The following is an 18632-nucleotide window of genomic DNA, read 5'->3' on the forward strand; positions in this document are numbered from 1 at the left end:
CGCCGCCCGCCGCGGAGGCGTGCTGTCCCGGCGCCCTCGCCGGCCTCGGCTGCGGGTCCTTCACCCTGGTCCCGGGATGGGCCCCGCGGCCGGGGGAAGGCAGGCAGGCAGGCAGGCAGGCTGCAGCAGGCTGCAGCAGGCTGCAGCAGGGCGAGGCTCGGTGCCCCGCGGAGGGTGCTGAGCCCAGGAACGCGCCACCGCCACGGAGCGAGCGGGCTCGCCCGCCCGCCCGCCTGCCCGCCGGAGAGGGGCCTCTCCCCTCCTTTCCCAGTCTGATGTTTGGAAAAGCTTCCTCTGCACCGCTCGCTCCCCTGCTTTCAGACTGTTCTTGTTTTTTTGAATCCTGAAGTTACTCAAAAGGCCTGTCTCGGCCTCCATGGCCCCGATTATGACTCTACTTATTTTCCTGAGTGGAGACTAGATGGGGGATATTTTTAAGATCCCGAGGTCACATTCTAAGGCATTCTCCCGAAAACCTCCCAAGTGGGGTCGGGGGTGGGGGCTCCTCTGAGACAGCAATTGAGAGTCAGGCAGAACTGGATTGCAAAGTGTGTGGGCAGGTGAAAACAACGAAAGCTTTATAGTTGCCTAATATTTAAATCATCTGTAGAAAGTTAGAAGTTATCTAAACAGCTGGAGGCGAGAAACCAATCATTTGTTAAGTGAGCAATGACAGTGAAAGCATGTCGTATTTTCAGTGTATCCACGTTACAGATTTGCATGCCCTGTAACAGGAATGCCTGAATTTGATTCTGCCTGTGCTACTTAACCTCTGTGCCACACTTTGATCAACCATGAGAATTAAATGTCACATGAGAAGCACTCGGTAAATGTTAACTATTGCCCTCGTAAGAGCTAGCAGTACAAATTTTAACTAGAAACTTAACTGACGTAGGTGGAGGCATAAAATGAGAAGAACCTCTGCCCAGGTTCCAGAAAGAAATCACTCGATAAGAGGATAAGTCATTACAGTGCTGAAGATTTACATTAAATAAGATGGGACATCTGAAACTTGAAATTCCTTAGTTGAAGTGTAATTATTGAAATCTTACTGATAGCGTATGATTGATTAAATAGCCTTTTAAACTTTCCTTAATTTGGACTTTATCAAATTAACAGTACTTGAAAGTCAATACATTTTTATCTTAATTTGAATGGAACACTGTGATTAGGAAGATGCAGAGCTGGAATTACTCAAGGAAAGATGTCAATTTGCAAGGCAGAAATCTTGAATTCATTAAAAGATGTTTTTATTTGGCTAAGATGTTTATTTAAGAAAAATTAGGTTTTGCAAAATTCAGAATACCCCGCATGATTTTTTTTTTTTCCCAACAGTGACTTAGATGTCTTTCTCTGGTGTTGCTTCCCGGCAGTGCCCAGATAGCTAATGCTTTTGAGTCTTGGTTTCTTTAAGTTTAGTTAATATGTGCTGCAAACCTTTGGGATTCATTTACTGTGGTCCTCAGGAATACTCACTATTATCTGGAGAACCCCCACCATGAAAAAATATTTCTTTTTGTTACAGTCTTTTGTTTTGTTTTGAGACAGGGTCTCTCTGTGTAGTCCAGGATGGATTTGAATTCACTGTGTTTCCCCAGATTAGCTTTGAACTTGACATTTCCTGCCTCTACTCCCTGAATACTGGAATTATACATGCCTGCTACCACATTTGGCCATTGCTTGCTTTGAACCTGAATTTAAAGTTCTGGAATTAGTCTCAAGGTTTTACGAGTTCCAGGCAACCACTGCTGAGCTACATCGTAGCCCAAGGCTGGGATCGTAAGAGAATGACTGTAATTCCCTTTTATCTGTAGTTTTGTGTTCCCCCCTTCAGTTACCTGCTGTCCATATCAAATGGAAATCCTATAAATAATTCATGAGTTTTAGGTTGAATGTCTTTCTCAGTAACATATGTCTTGTCTGAGATATCACATCCAGGGAGAGTACCCACTCTATTGCCCACCCATTGGTAATAGTAACCTTTGTGGTTAAGTCAGTATCACAGTCTTTGTGGTACAGTAAGTGCAAAAGTGGTAACAGTAGCAACTCACAGGTGCCAGAGAGACGTTTTGAAGTGCTCTAAGCAAAGTGGAATTTTTAATTTGGGAAGAAAAGCTGTAGGCTAGTTTAGTAACATGGACAGTCCACAAAGAGCACATCGCGGAAGTTTTACTATAGTATATTGTTACAACTTGTTTTTAATCTCCCTGCTTAGTTCTAAGTTAACCATTGTTGGTTTGTACTCACTTTAGGAATCCTTGATTTCAGGTATTCCTATGAGCTCAGATTGTGTCCCCCAAGAATAAGAGGGCGGGGCACCACTGTGCTCCCCTTACCTTTAAACAGATAATAAAATCACTTTGGAATCAGTGTAAAATTAAATTAAGTGTTTTTTAAGCTCTCACAAAGAGCAAAGAAATAAAAGGGTATGTGTGTGCAGGGTAAGAACTGTAGAAATCAAGATTATAAACGTTTTTAGGGAAGACAAACCTTAAGTAAGAATTGTTATAAACACAATCCTTCACTTTTCTACTAAAAAGTAAAAAGTTTAAGTTGGATCTGCCTGCCCCTGCCTCTTTAATGCTGAGATTAAAGACAGGCACCACCACACCTGGCTTAAGATGATTAGTTTTAAAGGATATATTTTAATCCATAAAGGTTATGGGGGAAATACAAGATTGATGGTGACAGTTTTCCAGGAAGTACACCTGAGAAATTACACTTAAATCTTTGAACACATAAATTTGCTGTTGAACAAAATCAAACATCCATATCCCAAGTAATGCTGTTTATAGAGAAGAATCTGTGTCTTGACTAATCTCTAGCCTTCTGCCATGCATCCCCATGTGTAAACAGACAGCCTTTCTAAAGTAAAAACACAGAAATGATAACTTGACAGTTTCTGCCAAACCTTTATTTTTAAAAAAGATTTTGAGGCCGGGCGGTGGTGGCGCACGCCTTTAATCCCAGCACTCGGGAGGCAGAGCCAGGCGGATCTCTGTGAGTTCGAGGCCAGCCTGGGCTACCAAGTGAGTTCCAGGAAAGGCACAAAGCTACACAGAGAAACCCTGCCTCGAAAAACCAAAAAAAAAAAAAAAAGATTTTGATGTTTCGTGATTTGTATATATGATGTGTGTGTGTCTTGTTTGTGGTTTATGTACATGAGTGCAGTCCCCACAGAGGCCAGAAGAGGGTGTGACATCCCCTGGGGCTAGGGTACTGGGAGCCACTTCCCATGGGTGTTGGGAGCTGAACTCGGGTCCTCCGCTTCTTTCTTGCTGTTCCCCAGTCCTGGTACTTCCTGCTTACAAGGTACATCTGTCAGCTCTAGCATTGGAGGATGTAGATATGGAAACTTTTTATTTTAAAGCTTCTTGCGGCTCCCAAAGATGCTCTACTGGTAATTATTTTCATTGAGGGAAAAGAGTATGTGGCTACAGAAATCTTTCTTTCAGCGATAATTATAGACCATTGGGCTTGAAATAAACATCGAATGGTTAGATAAAGAAGCAGGACAAGGGTTAAGTCACCTGTTCTAGGACACAAGTGGTAGTCACACTTCAGCTCTTTTCAACTGAGTAGACTAAGGTCCTACCACATTAGCCTGGTAATAAATGAAATGTGTACAGTGAAATTCAGCATTTTATTTGTGTGTAGAAGAGTAAAATATCCACTGACTACCGTTTCCTTACAGAAACCATGCTGCCATGAAGACGTAGGTACAGCTTTCACATGAACACAGCTGGCACTATTATAATTTCGTGCTCCAAAGGAAGACTGTCCGAGAACACAAAAGGACGTTTCTGAGGCCAAAGAATGTAGGAACCTGAACTGGAAACCTGAGCTACTGCCTGAAGGTAATAATGTTTTTAAACTTTGTTTAAGGACAGGCGCCAAAATGACACAGAGAAACCCTGTCTCGAAAAACCAAAACAAAAAAACAAAAACAACAAACAAAAAACAACACTTTGTTTCTTTAAAATTCATCTGTTGTCTTTTTGTTTTTTAAATTTTTATGTTTTAACAAAGTAAATTACCAAATCCACCCCCATTCCCATCCCTCCATCCCAGTTCTCACCCCATTCCCATCCTCCATTCCAGTCTCACCCCATTCCCATCCTCCCTTCCAGTTTCTCACCTCGTACCCATCCCTCCATTCCAGTCTCACCCCATTCCCATCCTTCCATTCCAGTCTCACCCCATTCCCATCCTCCATTCCAGTCTCACCCCATTCCCATCCTCCATTCTAGTTCTCACCCCCATTCCCATCCTCCATTCCAATTCTCACCCCATTCCCATCCCCCTCCATTCCAGTTTCTCACCCCATTCCCATCCCCCTCCATTCCAGTTTCTCACCCCATTCCCATCCTCCATTCCAGTTCTCACCCCATTCCCATCCCCCTCCATCCCTGTTTCTCACCCCATTCCCATCCCCCCATTCCAGTTCTCACCCCATTCCCATCCCCCTCCATTCCAGTTTCTCACCCCATTCCCATCCTCCATTCCAGTCTCACCCCATTCCCATCCTCCATTCCAGTCTCACCCCATTCCCATCCTCCATTCTAGTTCTCACCCCCACTCCCATCCCCCCATTCCACTTCTCAACCCCATTCCCATCCTCCATTCCAGTCTCACCCCATTCCCATCCCTCCATTCCAGTCTCACCCCATTCCCATCCTCCATTCCAGTCTCACCCCATTCCCATCCCTCCATCCCAGTTTCTCACCCCATTCCCATCCCTCCATCCCAGTTTCTCACCCCATTCCCATCCCTCCATCCCAGTTTCTCACCCCATTCCCATCCCTCCATCCCAGTTTCTCACCCCATTCCCATCCCTCCATTCCAGTCTCACCCCATTCCCATCCCTCCATCCCAGTTTCTCACCCCATTCCTATCCCTCCATCCAGTTTCTCACCCCATTCCCATCCCTCCATCCCAGTTTCTCACCCCACCTTTTTTAACCCTCAGAGTCATCTTACTGCTGCCGTATGTGTGGTGTGGGGGTTCGTGAATACAGGCCATCTACTGGAGCCTGAGTAACCCCTCAAGGGTCGAATCCCTGCAGGAAAGTAACTCTCCCTCCCACAGGACCCATCAGTTGCGACTGTTCCCGTTGTGGGTGGAACTTCCTGACTCAGTTCCTTCCATTCCTGGACTTCGTATAGCTTAATCTTGTGCAGGTCTTATGCATGCGGTTATAGCTTCTTTCAATTTATGTACGGACTGTCCGTCTGTCTGACAGAGGGCTGATGTCTGGAATATACAGATGACTCAAGAAACTAAACACCAAAAATAAATAAATATTTATTTAAAACCCTAAATGATCCAATTAAAAAAATCTTGGAGTGGAACTAAACAGAGAGGTCATAAGAGAAAAAATACAAATTGCTAGGAATTTTTTTTTTTTTTTAATGTTCAACAAGCATCCTTCACCATCAGGGAAATTCAAATTAAAACTACGGCTAAGATCAAAGCAAACAGATGCTGTCAGAGATACAGGAAAAGGAGGAGGATTATTTGTTTATTGAGATTATTTGTTTGGTGTTCAACTCTTTGAAAAATGGGTTCCATGGCTTAAAGATTTAAGAACACTCTCTGAGTTCATTGAAACCTAGTAACTGTAAGGAAGAGTTCTAGATGGATGAAGGAAGATATCAGCCATATTTTATCAATACATCAGAAGCTGGAATAAGAATATCTATTCGCCAGGTGGTGGTGGCACCTGAGGCAGAGGCAGGCAGATCTCTGTGAGTTCGAGGCCAGCCTGGTCTACAGAGCGAGAGCCAGATCAGACAGTGCTACACAGGGAAACCCTGTCATGGAAAAATGGGGGTGGGGGGGATATCTGTTCTACCTGTGGCCACAATGACTTTAACATGGACACCAGATACTCTAAGTTGAAAACTATTCTAGGCTGGAGAGATGGCTCAGAGGTTAAGAGCACTGGCTGCTCTTCCAGAGGTCCTGCGTTCAATTCCCAGCAACCACATGGTGGCTCACAACCATCTGTAATGAGATCTGGTGCCCTCTTCTGGCCTGCAGACATACATGCAGGCAGAACACTGTATACATAATATAATAAATAAATAAATCTTTAAAAAAATTTTTTTCAAAAGAATCAGATTCAGCATGCAAAGGGATGGTATAGCAGATGTATTTTGCATATAGTTTCCTTTTTATAAATGTGTGAGTTTTATGTAATAAAAATCCATTTAAATTTAAAAGACTTTAAGTATGGAACAGAAGCTTTAAGTAGTGAAAGAGTATGTATCATGGTTTCTTACTGGTTTTCTTTCTTAGTGGTAATTGGATTAATTGAATTTAGTGATGCGGGGGCTTTATTAGACTGATTTTTATCTCATGTGTGGGTGTTTTGCCTGCATGTATATCTGTGCATCATGTGTGTAGAGTGCCTAAGAAGCCAGAGGAGAGTGTTGTGTCCTCTGGAGCTGGAGTTACAGACTGTTGTGAGCTGCCATGTGGGAGCTGGGAACCAAACCTGGGTCAAGAGAGCAACAAGTGCTGAGCTGCTTCTTCAGCCCAATATCAGAGACTTGAATAATTAAATTTGTTATTTATTTACTGACATATCTAGTGTGCTCACTTGCACATATGTGTGTGCACACATGCATGTGCCCATTCAAGCACACACCACTATGCACATGTGGAGGCCAGAGAACAGCGTGCAGGACTTGGCTCTCTCCTTCCACCATCGGGGTTCCAGAAATCAAACAGGAATCACCAGGCTTGGCAGCAAGCACCTTTACCCACTGAGCCATCTCAGAGGTCCAGTCAGAGGACTTTTTAAAATTAGACATTGCTGAGTTTGTTCACTGTGATTTTCTTTGGGAGTTTTGCATTCGTGTGTTCATGATTTTTGTTTTTCATTCAGGTATGGTAAGGCCAACAGATGAAGAAAAGGTAGCCTGTTATTCCCAGGTCTCAGAAGGAGTGAGGCATGGTGCGTTACGAAGAGCCACACACCGCACCGCCAAGGTTGGTGGCAGGTAGACGGGGCAGAAGGCTGCAGAAGAGCCTTGCACTGGCTTTTAGAGAAAGAGTGGGCAAAGAAGCCTATGCTGACTAAGCTGGCTTCCATCAGAAACCGAATGAACTCACCAGACTCTGGTTGTATTGGCTGATGGCTGGCCTTAGGGTGGTTGAAGCTGGGGAACGATGCCCCAGAGGGTCAGAGCTCATAACGAAGGTGGCTGCAGGAGTCTAGTATTTGGACTTGTTTTCATAGGCAGGTTGGTTTTGTGAGAGCATCTTTTATACCTCTAAGAATTGATTAGTCTGGATCAGAGCAGTCCTTCCCTGGTCAGTGGGACTCCAAAGATGCCAAACGGTCATAACAAAAGTTAGAAACCACGATTAAGATAACAATTAAAATTAGTTTATTCATTTTGTGGGAAGATTTTTCACTTTCAATGTTTTTAAGCATGTGTAGGACTGTGTGGCCATTATAGTTCTGGAGTTTGTTTGGTAAGCTTTCTTTTCTTCTAGGAACATGTCCATAATATCATCACCTTAATGTCTACTTTAGTTAGTCTCTTATTTCTGATATTAATTTGTGCCTTTTTCCTCATTCTTTAAAAAATAATTAATTATTAATTAATTAATTTGGTTTTTTGAGACAGGGTTTCTCTGTGTAACAGCTCTGGTTGTCCTGGAACTCATTTTGTAGACCAGACTGACCTCAGACTCACAGAGATCCACCTGATTCTGCGTCTCAAATGCTGAGATTAAAGATGTGCACCACCACCACCTGGCAAAAAAAATTTATTCTTTAATTTTATGTGTATGGGTGTTTTGGCTACATGTATATGTGTGTATCGTGTGCATGTTTGGTGCCTGTGGAGGTAAGAAGCGGGCATTGCATCACCTGGAATTGAAGTTACAGGCAGTTTGTGAGCTGATGTGTGGGTGCAGGGAACCAAACCCAGGTCCTCTGCAAGAGCAGTAAGAGCTCTTAACCACTGAGCCATCGCTCCAGCCTCCCTCCCTCCTTCCCTCCCTCTCTCTCTCTCTCTTTCTCTCTTCTTTTCTTTTTCTTTCTTTTTTTTTTTTTTTGGTTTTTTGAGATAGGGTTTCTCCATATAGCCCTGGCTGTCCTGGAACTCAGTTCATGGACCAGGCTGGTCTCAAACTCACAGAAATCTGCCTACCTCTGCCTCTCAAGTGCTGGGATTAAAGACATGCACCACCACACCTGGTTTCTCTCATTCTTTCTTGATAAATCTTTTCTTTCCCTAGAGAACTGCTTATAATATTATTGATTGGTTATTGTCTTTATTGTTTATTTTAATAATATTAAGAGTTTAGTATATGTTTCTTCTATGTGTTTGTATTTGTCATTTTTTAATGTTATTCATTAGATACTTATTGTTTCCTTTTTTGAAAGATTTTTTTTTTTTTTTTTTTTTGGTTTTTCGAGACAGGGTTTCTCTGTGTAGCTTTGCGCCTCTCCTGGAACTCACTTGGTAGCCCAGACTGGCCTCGAACTCACAGAGATCCACCTGGCTCTGCCTCCCGAGTGCTGGGATTAAAGGCGTGCGCCACCACCGCCCGGCTTTTGAAAGATTTTTATTCATTGACAAAAATATATTTATGAAGGGGAACATATTTGATATGTATACATGGTGTGGTTAAATCAAATGAATTAACATATTCATGACTTTATTTTCTTTGCACACATGTGTGCATGAGAGAGAGAGAGAGAGAGAAAGAGAGAGAGAGAGAGAGAGAGCCTCTAAAGATTGTACCAAGGGCTTTGTATATACTAAGCCAAGTGCTCTACCACTGAACCATGCCCCATTCCAAATACCAGCCTTTTTTTTTTTTTTTTTTTAATTGGTATATCTTGGCCAGGTGGTGGTGGTGCATGCTTTTAATCCCAGCATTCAGGAGGCAGAGGCAGGTGGATCTCTGTGAGTTCGAGGCCAGCCTGGTCTAGGAAGCAAGTTCCAGGACAGTCAAGGCTATGCAGAGAAACACTGTCTAAAAAAACCAAAAAAGAAAACACACACACACACACACACACACACACACACACACACACACACACACACAAGAATGGTATATCTTTTTTAAATTAATTTTATTTTTAATTCTGTGTGTGTGTGTGTGTGTGTGTGTGTGTGTGTGTGTGTGTGTGTGTGTGTGTAAAAACAATTGTACATTTGTGGTAGGTACCGTTGGAGACCAGAGGCATCAGATTCCTTGGAGTTTGTGTTATAGGTGGTCATGAGCCACCCAATGTGTGTGCTGTGAATTAAAATCAGGTCCTCTGGAAGAGCAGCCAGTACTCTTAAATACTGAGCCATCTCTCCAGCTCCTATTAGTCTTTTTGTTTTAAGAATACTTAAGAGGCTGGAGAGATAGCTCAGCGGTTAAGAGCACTGACTGCTCTTCCTGGGGACCCAGATTCAGTTCCCAAGCCCAACATGGCTGCTCACAACCGTCTGTAACTCCTGTTCTAGGGGATCTAACACCAACATACAGGCATATATGCAGGTAAAATACCAATATTCGTAAAAATAAAAACAGGAATACTTAAGAGCTACTCTCAACAGGTTTCAGATATCCAACACTGTAGTCACTGTGAGATATGATAGCTCTTTTGAACTTGTCTATATTGAAATTTTGCATTTGCTTTCTGAGGGCCTAAACATTGCAATTTCATTCAGTTGCACCTGTGGCCTGATACTCCATGTTCATGACAACTCAAGGCTAGTACTTGAGGTCCTGGTTCTCTAATCATTCAGAGTAGAATGGGTTTTTATTGTTTGTTTTTTGTTTTTGTTTTTGGTACAGTGTAAACAAGGCAGAGTTTTTCTGTCCTAACTACCCAGTCCCAAATAAACGCACAGAGTTTATATTAATTACAAAATGCTCAGCCAATAGCTCAGGCTTACTACTAACTAGCTCTTACATTTAAATGAACCCATTTTTATTAGTCTGTGTATTGCCACATGGCTCGTGGTTTACCTGTCCTCTAGCATCTTGCTTCTTGGGTGTCTCTCTGACATCTCTCTTGACTCTGCCCTTCTTCATCCCAGTCCCCAGTTTGATTGTTCCGCCTAACTTTTTCCTGCCTTGCTACAGGCCAGTCAACTTTATTATTAACCAATGAGAGTAATGCATATTCACAGTGTACAGAAGGATTATCCCACAGCAGTACAAGGTCTCATATAGCTGAATGTGGCCTTGACTTCACTGTGTACCTGAGGCTGACCGTGGACCTATCCATTTCAGAGAGCTTAGTGTACACTACAGTTCCTGGCTGGAATGGAGGTCTAAGTATATCTAGTAAATCCAGTTTGCTCAGGGTTTTGGTTTTCCTTGTTTTCGTATTTGTTTGTTTGTTTGTTTTCTTGATGTGAGGTAGGTATGATGAGGTCAGTTTGGCCCCAGATTCTATCCAGTTTTTATAACTTACTGAAGGGAAATTTCAAAATACATAGCAGCAGAATAGTGGCACAAAGCCAGTGTGATAGCCATTTGTGAGCGCTCACATTATCATCTCAAGGCTGACCTTGTTTTATGTCTAGCTCTATCTAGTCATACTTCTTTCTCTCAGACTTCGATCAATTTTTAAACAAATTCTGGTCATTAATTATGGCATGATGCGGTTTCATCCATGAATATTAATATTGCCATATCATCTTCATACCTAGAAAAGTTCCTTAGTATCATCAAATATCCAGTCCCTGTTCACAGTTTCTCATTTCCTGTCTCTGATTCATCATCCCTCTGTCTCATCCTTCCCAGTGCTGGGATAATAGGCATATTTCAGCACAACCTAGTAAAACTAACCATTGTAAAATCAACAACTCAGTGGCATTTGGAGCACTTGTAGGGTATGGAAGGCTACCTCTGGTTTTGCAGTATTTTTATACACACCGTACCTGTAATTTCCCTAAACTGTTCTTTTTATGGATTTACCTATACGAGATATTTTATCTAAATAGAATGATATATGTGACCTTTTGTGCCTAGCTTCTAACTTAGCATGGTTTTCAGTCTCATCAATGTGGTAGCTTACCAGTATCCTTTTCTTTCTATGGCTCAATAATAATATGGCTCCATTATTTATAATTTTATGCTAAGTTTTGAAATTTAGAAGTGAGACCAATTTTGTTCTTTTTCAATATCATTTGGGTTTTTAGAATCCCTTGAGATTTTTCCATATAAATTTGAGGATATTCTTTCAGTTCACAGATGCATGGAATCCTATAATAGGGATTGTACTGAATCTATAAATTGCTTTGAGTAATATTGGCATTACAACAGTATTTTCCATGACCATAGTATAATTTTCCCACTTACTTAGGTTTTTGGTTTTAGTAATGTATTACGGGTTTACTGAATATAGACATTTCATCCCCATACTTAAATGTATTCCTATACATTCTTTCAGATGTTCACTTTTGGGTTTTGCTCATTTTTAGGAGGATATGGAATGGATTATTTTTGTTTGGTTATTGTTACTTCTTCTAATCTTCTAGATACAAAATAAAGTTTTGTTTTAGATCCACTTCCTATTTTTTTCTGTAGCAAAAGGTTCTTTTGCAGTACACAGTCTCCTAACCCCCTCTGTTACCATTAAAATATCTTTTTTTGTTTGTAAACTACTTTAAAAATCTCTATTGTCAAGTGATACACAAAATTCAGAAAAGTAGACAATAAAATTGCTTCTCTATAGCCTAATAGGTTAAGTAACTGTAGGTTATAGGTTTTGTTGAATTTTTATGATAAATTAGATCAGGATACATCTGATTATTTAAAATCTTAAATGAGAAATTATTTAAATGTGCCTTATAACTATATATTAAAATAGGACTCATTTATTATCTTATAAACTCATGCTAAAGACAATCATGATACTAGATCTAAGTGCCTCAAAGTTTATATTATTCATAATTTTTCATTTCCAAGTTTGTCAAGCTAATATTGATAGTATGAGTGCTTAGTTTTGGCTTTGAGCTAGGTCTCACTATGTAGCCCAGGCTGTCCTGGAACTCAGTCCTGCTCTAGCCTCCTGGTTACTGGGATTATAGCACGTACAGCCATACTCGGTTGGTGGATGGAGACAGGAAGAACAGAAGGTTCAGGCTATTATTGTCTCCTTCAGGAATTTTAATATTGATTTGTTGATAATAAATCCCACTTCCTCCAGACATCCCCAGTCCATGTCAGCTTCATAATCCACTGAGTCCAGTGAGTGACTCGTGAATGCACTTGGCCTACCAGTGGCCCCAACCCTGGAGAAGACTTATGCCCCGTTGTCCAGGAACAGCCAGTTACCGGCAGTTCCTCACTAATGATGGAGGCTTGTGAGCCGCTCTTCCATCCATGCCAGAATATTGACTAGCTTGATTTTTTTTTCTGATAACTGTAGCTGCTAGATGTTCACAGGGCAATAATATTTCATAACACTCTTGGCCATCCCTGGCTCCTACATTCTTCTGTGCCTCTCTCTTTTCTTGATGTTTCTTGAGCCTTGGGGTTTAGGTAGGATGGTATACATATCCCATCTGCAGCTAAGCACTCAGCAGTCACTAATTCTGAGTACTGTGACTGATACCACCGTAGAAAGAGACTTTCCTGATGAGAATTGAGGGCAGCACAAGTTTCTGGCTAGAAACATAAATATTTAGAAGTCAGTTTGACGTGTACATTTAGCAAAACAATGGCAAGTTTCCTTCTGGTGCCTATGACCTCCTTAGCCCTGGTCTGGGCTAAGTTTAGAGTACCAGACATAAATTCCCGCCTATGAAATGGGCCTTGGATCCAAATAGGAAGCTGTTGGTTACCTCCACAGCAATCATGCCACTGATGTGCCTGTGGGTACATTTCACCTGGCAGGTCACTATTTTAGCATACAGTTGCTACTACTGAGTAAGTCCATTGACGGCTCCTCCTGTCGCACCCTGGGACTGGAATAGCAACCTCTAGCCCTGTGAAGCTTACCCCTGTAGAGAGGAAGTTTTCAGGTCAATTCCGGATTGAGTTCTCTAGGCCCTACAACAAAAGTGTGCTGTGTCTTCAGCAGTAGGGCCTTACAAAGTCATCCTTGGGTGGTTACATAAATATGTCTAGTGCTTTCCTCTGAAGTTTTAACTTAAAAAAATCCTTTTACTGTTAGTTGTGTGTAGGGTGTGTGTGTGCACGTACCACTGAGTTCATGTGGAGATGAGAGAGGACTTCTGCCTGCTGAACTGTCTTGTAGGCCCCCATTTCACTCTTGTTTGTTTGTTTGTTTGTTGTTTTCAGACAGGGTTTCTCTGTGTAGCCCTGGCTGTCCTAGAACTCACTCTGTAGACCAGGCTGGCCTCGAACTCACAGAGATCCGCCTGCTTCTGCCTCCCAGATGCTGTGATTAATGGCATGCGCCAGGCCACCACCACCCTGCTCATCCTTTGTAGTTTCAGTTACCTATAGTCAACCATGACTTGAAAGTATTAAACAGGAAATTTGGGATAACTTTTATTGTAGTATAGTGCAATTGTTCTATTTTATTATTGTTTTTACTTATCTTTTACAGTGCTAATGGGCCTCGTCTATAAATGCATATGGAGGATTTGATTCTTTCTGAGGTTTTAGACATCCACTGGAGTATTTGGAATGTATCTTTTTTTTAATTTATTTTTTCTTAACATTTATTTTACAGTGTTCTGTCTGCATGTTTTGCCTGTATGCCAGAAAAGGATATCAGATGTCATTATAGATGGTTGTTAGCCACCATGTGGTTGCTGGGAATTGAACTCAGGACCTCTGGAAGAGCAGCCAGTGCTCTTAACCTCTGAGCCATCTCTCCAGCCCCTGGAATGTATCTTATAGGACACATATTCCCATGCATGCATAATCCTGTCAGCATCAAGGCCTCTTTTCTAAAATTATGTGATGCTATGTGTTTAACATATCTCAAGGGACACATATTTCCATGTGTATATAATCCCATTAGTACCAAGGCATCTTTTCTAAAATTACATAAGACTATATAGATTAACATTCCTAAAGGACACATATTCTGATACATGCATGGTCCCATTTGCACCAAGACATCTTTTCAAAAAAATGCTATATAGGTTATACCCAACCCATAAAATTAAACTTTTATTTGCATTATATAATTGTGCAGTGAATGTAACATAACTTTATAACACAAATTCAGTTTTAATGAACTAATAATATAGAATGTAATAAGGACAGAATGAGGGAACTATATAACCCTAATGTTTAATTTGCCTTAAATGTATTCTGGTGTCTTGGCAAGTTAATTAATAAAAACAATAATTTTCTATTTATAGAATGGAAATTGTTTTACCTAAATTGTGTGTAGTATGGAAGATGAACATTTCATTTAGGATTAACATCCCCATTAAGTGTTAGTTGCACAGTTGACCAGATGTCTAATCTTTCAGCTGTTAACTAACAGGAGACAATGAAACCGAAGATGGAGGCAGCATGGACCAGTGTCCTTCATTAGGAGTCAGCCATAGTGATGGCGGAGAGTCCCCAGGAGAAACTCGGGAACCTGAGGTAGGGATTCGGCTGGAAAGCTTTCTAATCTGAAGAAGAACAGCATGCCATTTAACAACTGTTCTTGCTTAAAGAATAGTTCTTTTATTCAGTGATATGAGGTTTTTAATATGCCAGAAGTGGTAGTATACACTTGTTTTCCCAGCACTCAGGAGGCACAGCACAGGGCCAGCAGTTCAAAGTCAGGCCTGGGGTGCATATTTGAGACTCTGTTTCAAAAAGGTTTTGATTACATATCTATCATATATTTAGTTTTTAACATAGAATTTTTAATAATGCTTATATATAGCCATAACATTTTGTACTCAATACATACATATTGAATTATATTTCATCATTTCCAAATGCATTCCTGAGAAAATAAAGAGTTAAAACATAAAAATGAACACTTTCATTTAAGACAGCGATTCTCAACCAGGATCAAATGACCCTTTCATAGGGATCGCCTAAGACCACCTGAAAACACAGATATTTATGATTCATAACAGTAGCAAAACTACAGTTATGATGATGCAATGAAAATAACTTTATGGTTGGGGGTCACACAACATGAGGAACTGTGTTAAAGGGCTGCAGATGAGGAAGGTGGAGCAGCACCGACTGAAGAAATACCAGAGACAGGTGGATCTCTGTGAGTTCAAGGCCAGCCTGTTCTACAGAGGGAGTTCCACAGCAGGATAGTTACAAAGAGAAACCCTGTCTCCCCGCCCCAAAAAAAGAAAAAAAAAACTCTGTAAAACTATGGTATATTTTACAAAGACTAATGTCATTTTATTTCTTTATTTATTGACTTTTCAAAAGCATCTGACCTGTATGGACTCTGGGGATTCTTCCTTTGGACAGAATGATTCCCCTGCTATTTTGCCCATTCCTGCTCCTGAAACAGATGAGTCACTCACATCACAGGACATGCCAGAGACACTGACCGATGCACAGACCCTTCATGAGGAGCAGTTTCGTCTTTTGGACCCAAATGGGCAGCCTCTTCGATATGACCTTCAGTCACTGGGCGATTCTAATGCACAAATGGTGAGTATATTTTATAACTAACGAGTGTTAGGCTATTATGGTATTTAACAATATGTATTAATCATCCTAAAGGGACTTAGTTTCTTGATACTATTGACTTATACATTATATTGGAAATATAGGTATTTTTTTCTTTTAGGAGTGCAAAGGCTACCAATAGTTTAGAGCAGTCCTTACTGCTCATGTCAGGTACACTGGTACTTGTGATAAGGCAGATGTGATTTACAGCTAGTGTTTATATACTAAAGTGTACTTGAAGGTTACTTTTTGCTTTTGAGACAAGGTTTCATGTAGCCCAAACTGTCCTTTCACTGTCTGTGTTATTAACCTCCATGCATGTGCTATCACGATTAAGATCATAGGTCCTTAAGACCATAGGCTATAGTCAAGCTGATTGTTTTGAATCTTAGCTTCAGCACTTGTCAGCTGTGGGACCTTTGGAAAATTGCCACAGTCTCAGTCTCTGTCTGCACAGTGAAGTAATAAGGCCATCCTAGGAGTAGGTGTGAGCTTAAATAACCTAGTAGCCCTGGAAAATCAGAACAGCATATCATTTCTTTAATGCCTCCAAGATGATCGCTACGAGCCCATCAGAAAACGGACAGGTGCTTCATGTAATTCCATCTACCCAGACAGGAATGGCTCAAGTGATCATACCTCAGGAGCCGCTTGTGGATGTGACTAGTCCTCAAGGTGAGTCAGTATGGGATGGGTGCAGGGGGGGTTGACAGTGCTCTAAAGATTAAGGTGATAGTCTAGAAAATTCCCTAGGAAGTCCATGTTAAAGTTCATCTCTTTAGGTGAGGTTGTGAACTGAGTAATTAGAAGGTTTTTTTAGCCCCAGTAAATCTTAAGTTCGCCTTTCAACTCCTGTCTAGGTTAGATGTCTGTTTCATTTTGGGATTCTATGAAGCTGGTTGACTCCTGCTTCCTCCCAGATAACCAATGAGCGTAAACTAAATTCTTCTTAGTTATAGAAACAATAGAAATAGCAACAGTAGCACAAATATAGGACCTAGCTACAGGAGTTTTTTATATTGGTCCTTTATTGATTTTTGCTAGCTCTGTGACCTATCCGTTTTTGAACTGTTATTTGGATCTCCCCCTCCTTCCCTTGGTTTCACATTCAGAAAAGAGGATCAGACTTCCCATCCCCCCCTTTGCCTGTTTGATAATATTTCTAGTAATTTTCTTTCTTCCCTTTGCAATGTAGTTGAATCTCTTTTTAACATCATTGCTACACTGTTTTGTTGCTCTTTTATATGTAGTAGTTTAAGATAGTTATTTTTACCTTGTTTTATGATTTATTGTCTTTATTAATAGTCATTAAAAGTTAAACTAAAAACATTATAAGCACAATGTAGAAGTAAATTTTTTGTTTTCATATTACATGTGAAACTCTTTAATATAACAATTATTTCTACTGTTTTAAAATCATAGCTGTTAAATATAAGTATAAAAAGTTAACTACAAAATTTCATAGTCAGTATATAATTTAAAAGTAAGTTTATCAGTGACCGTCTCAATAAATCATTTAAAGTTTTGTTTTTTTAACTTCAGAACTATTCTTCTTTTTCCATTAAAATGATTTAATTCTAGTTAAGTAATCTTCATAGTGTTATTGAAGATACTGATGCTTCTTATTTTTGTTGTTAAGATGCCTCTGAAGAGAAACCCGCTGACAGAAGCTTACCAACTGTAAGAGCAGACACTCTAGAAGCCAGCACCAATGACTACATTCTTCGTTCTCAAGCATCCCTTGCATTTCCCAAAAAGTCAGGGACCAGGTGAATCATGGGAAAGAGGAGTTTGTCTTTGGGGTCACAGTGGAAGTCTGTTTTTAAATGATCAGATCTGGCAGACAGTGGAAAAGATCAGAAGTTCAGAAAGAGGAAATGTTCATCACATATATCTTCATTTATTTCAGCTCATCTTGACAAGACAGTTTCCTGTCCTTTCAGAGAAATGTTCCTAAGGTTTTTAAATAGTTAGCCACATTTATATAGATATAATTCTTAGATGATAAAGTATTTAAAATGTTTTTGCTAGTATTTTGTGTGCGTGTATGTGCTTTCTCTGGAAATTGAGCAAAGGGTCTTGGACATGCTAGGCAAATATTTTCCACCCAGCCACAAAAACATAGCCTGTTTTTTTATTTTGTTTTTTTCTTTGTTTTTAAAGTTTTTTATTTATTTTATGTATATGAGTGCTCTATCTACATATACAACGTTATGCCAGAAGAGGGCATCACATCCCACTGTAGATGGTTGTGAGCCACCATGTGGTTGTTGGGAACTGAACTCAGAACCTCTGAAGAGCCCCTGGTGCTCTCAACTGCTGATCCGTCTTTCCAGCCCTGACACAGCCTGCTTTTTGCTAACTTCTCCTTCGGTTTTACCTTTTTTTTTTTTTTCTTAAAAATAACATGTTTCAGCCGGGCGGTGGTGGCGCACGCCTTTAATCCCAGCACTCGGGAGGCAGAGCCAGGCGGATCTCTGTGAGTTCGAGGCCAGCCTGGTCTCCAAAGCGAGTTCCAGGAAAGGCGCAAAGCTACACAGAGAAACCCTGTCTCGAAAAACCAAAAAAAAAAAAAACCATGTTTCATAACAATTTTAGAAAAATATTTAAAGTATCTTTTTGTAACTTTTTTTTTAGTTTATTTATTTTTATTCCATGTGTATGTCTGTCTGTATGAGGGTGTCTAACCCCCTGGAACTGTAGTTACAGACAATTGTGAGCTGCTATGTGGTTGCTGGGAATTGAACCTGGGTCCTCTGGAAGAAGAATCAGAGAGCCCTTAACTGCCGAGCCATCATTGGAAGATTTCTGATTACTGCTTTGATCTCATTGGTTGTTATGGCTCTATTGAAATTATTTGCTTGGTTTAACTTTGGTAGGTCATATGTGTCTCAAATTCATCTTTTTCTTTTAGATTTTCCAGTTTAGTGGGACATGAATTTTTAAAGTATGTCTTCACAATCCACTGGATTTCCTCGGTGTGTGTTCTAGTGTCTCCCTTTTCTTCTAGTCTTATTAACTGAGTCTTCTGTCTCTTT

At 40.6% G+C, this 18632-nt stretch overlaps 1 protein-coding gene across 12 annotated transcripts in view; it reads left to right on the forward strand.

Moving 5' to 3' along the window:
- Carf (calcium responsive transcription factor) overlaps positions 1-18632 on the forward strand; it is a 79836-nt gene that overhangs the window by 392 nt on the left and 60812 nt on the right. For 8 of the 12 annotated variants that reach the window (XM_052749572.1, XM_052749565.1, XM_052749575.1 and 5 more), the window contains exons 2-7: positions 3695-3857; positions 6893-6996; positions 14430-14547; positions 15349-15576; positions 16149-16269; positions 17234-17363. In XM_052749572.1, the coding sequence (XP_052605532.1) occupies positions 14473-14547; positions 15349-15576; positions 16149-16269; positions 17234-17363 (554 nt within the window). In that variant the 5' untranslated portion in view covers positions 3695-3857; positions 6893-6996; positions 14430-14472. Of the gene's footprint in view, positions 1-3694; positions 3858-6892; positions 6997-14429; positions 14548-15348; positions 15577-16148; positions 16270-17233; positions 17364-18632 lie in introns of those variants that run through there. The other 4 variants (XM_052749569.1, XM_052749567.1, XM_052749568.1 and 1 more) reach the window with 4 other exon arrangements.

Source organism: Peromyscus californicus, unplaced genomic scaffold, assembly GCF_007827085.1.
Source record: "Peromyscus californicus insignis strain IS unplaced genomic scaffold, ASM782708v3 Scaffold_21__1_contigs__length_65335640, whole genome shotgun sequence".
Lineage (NCBI taxonomy): Eukaryota > Metazoa > Chordata > Mammalia > Rodentia > Cricetidae > Peromyscus > Peromyscus californicus.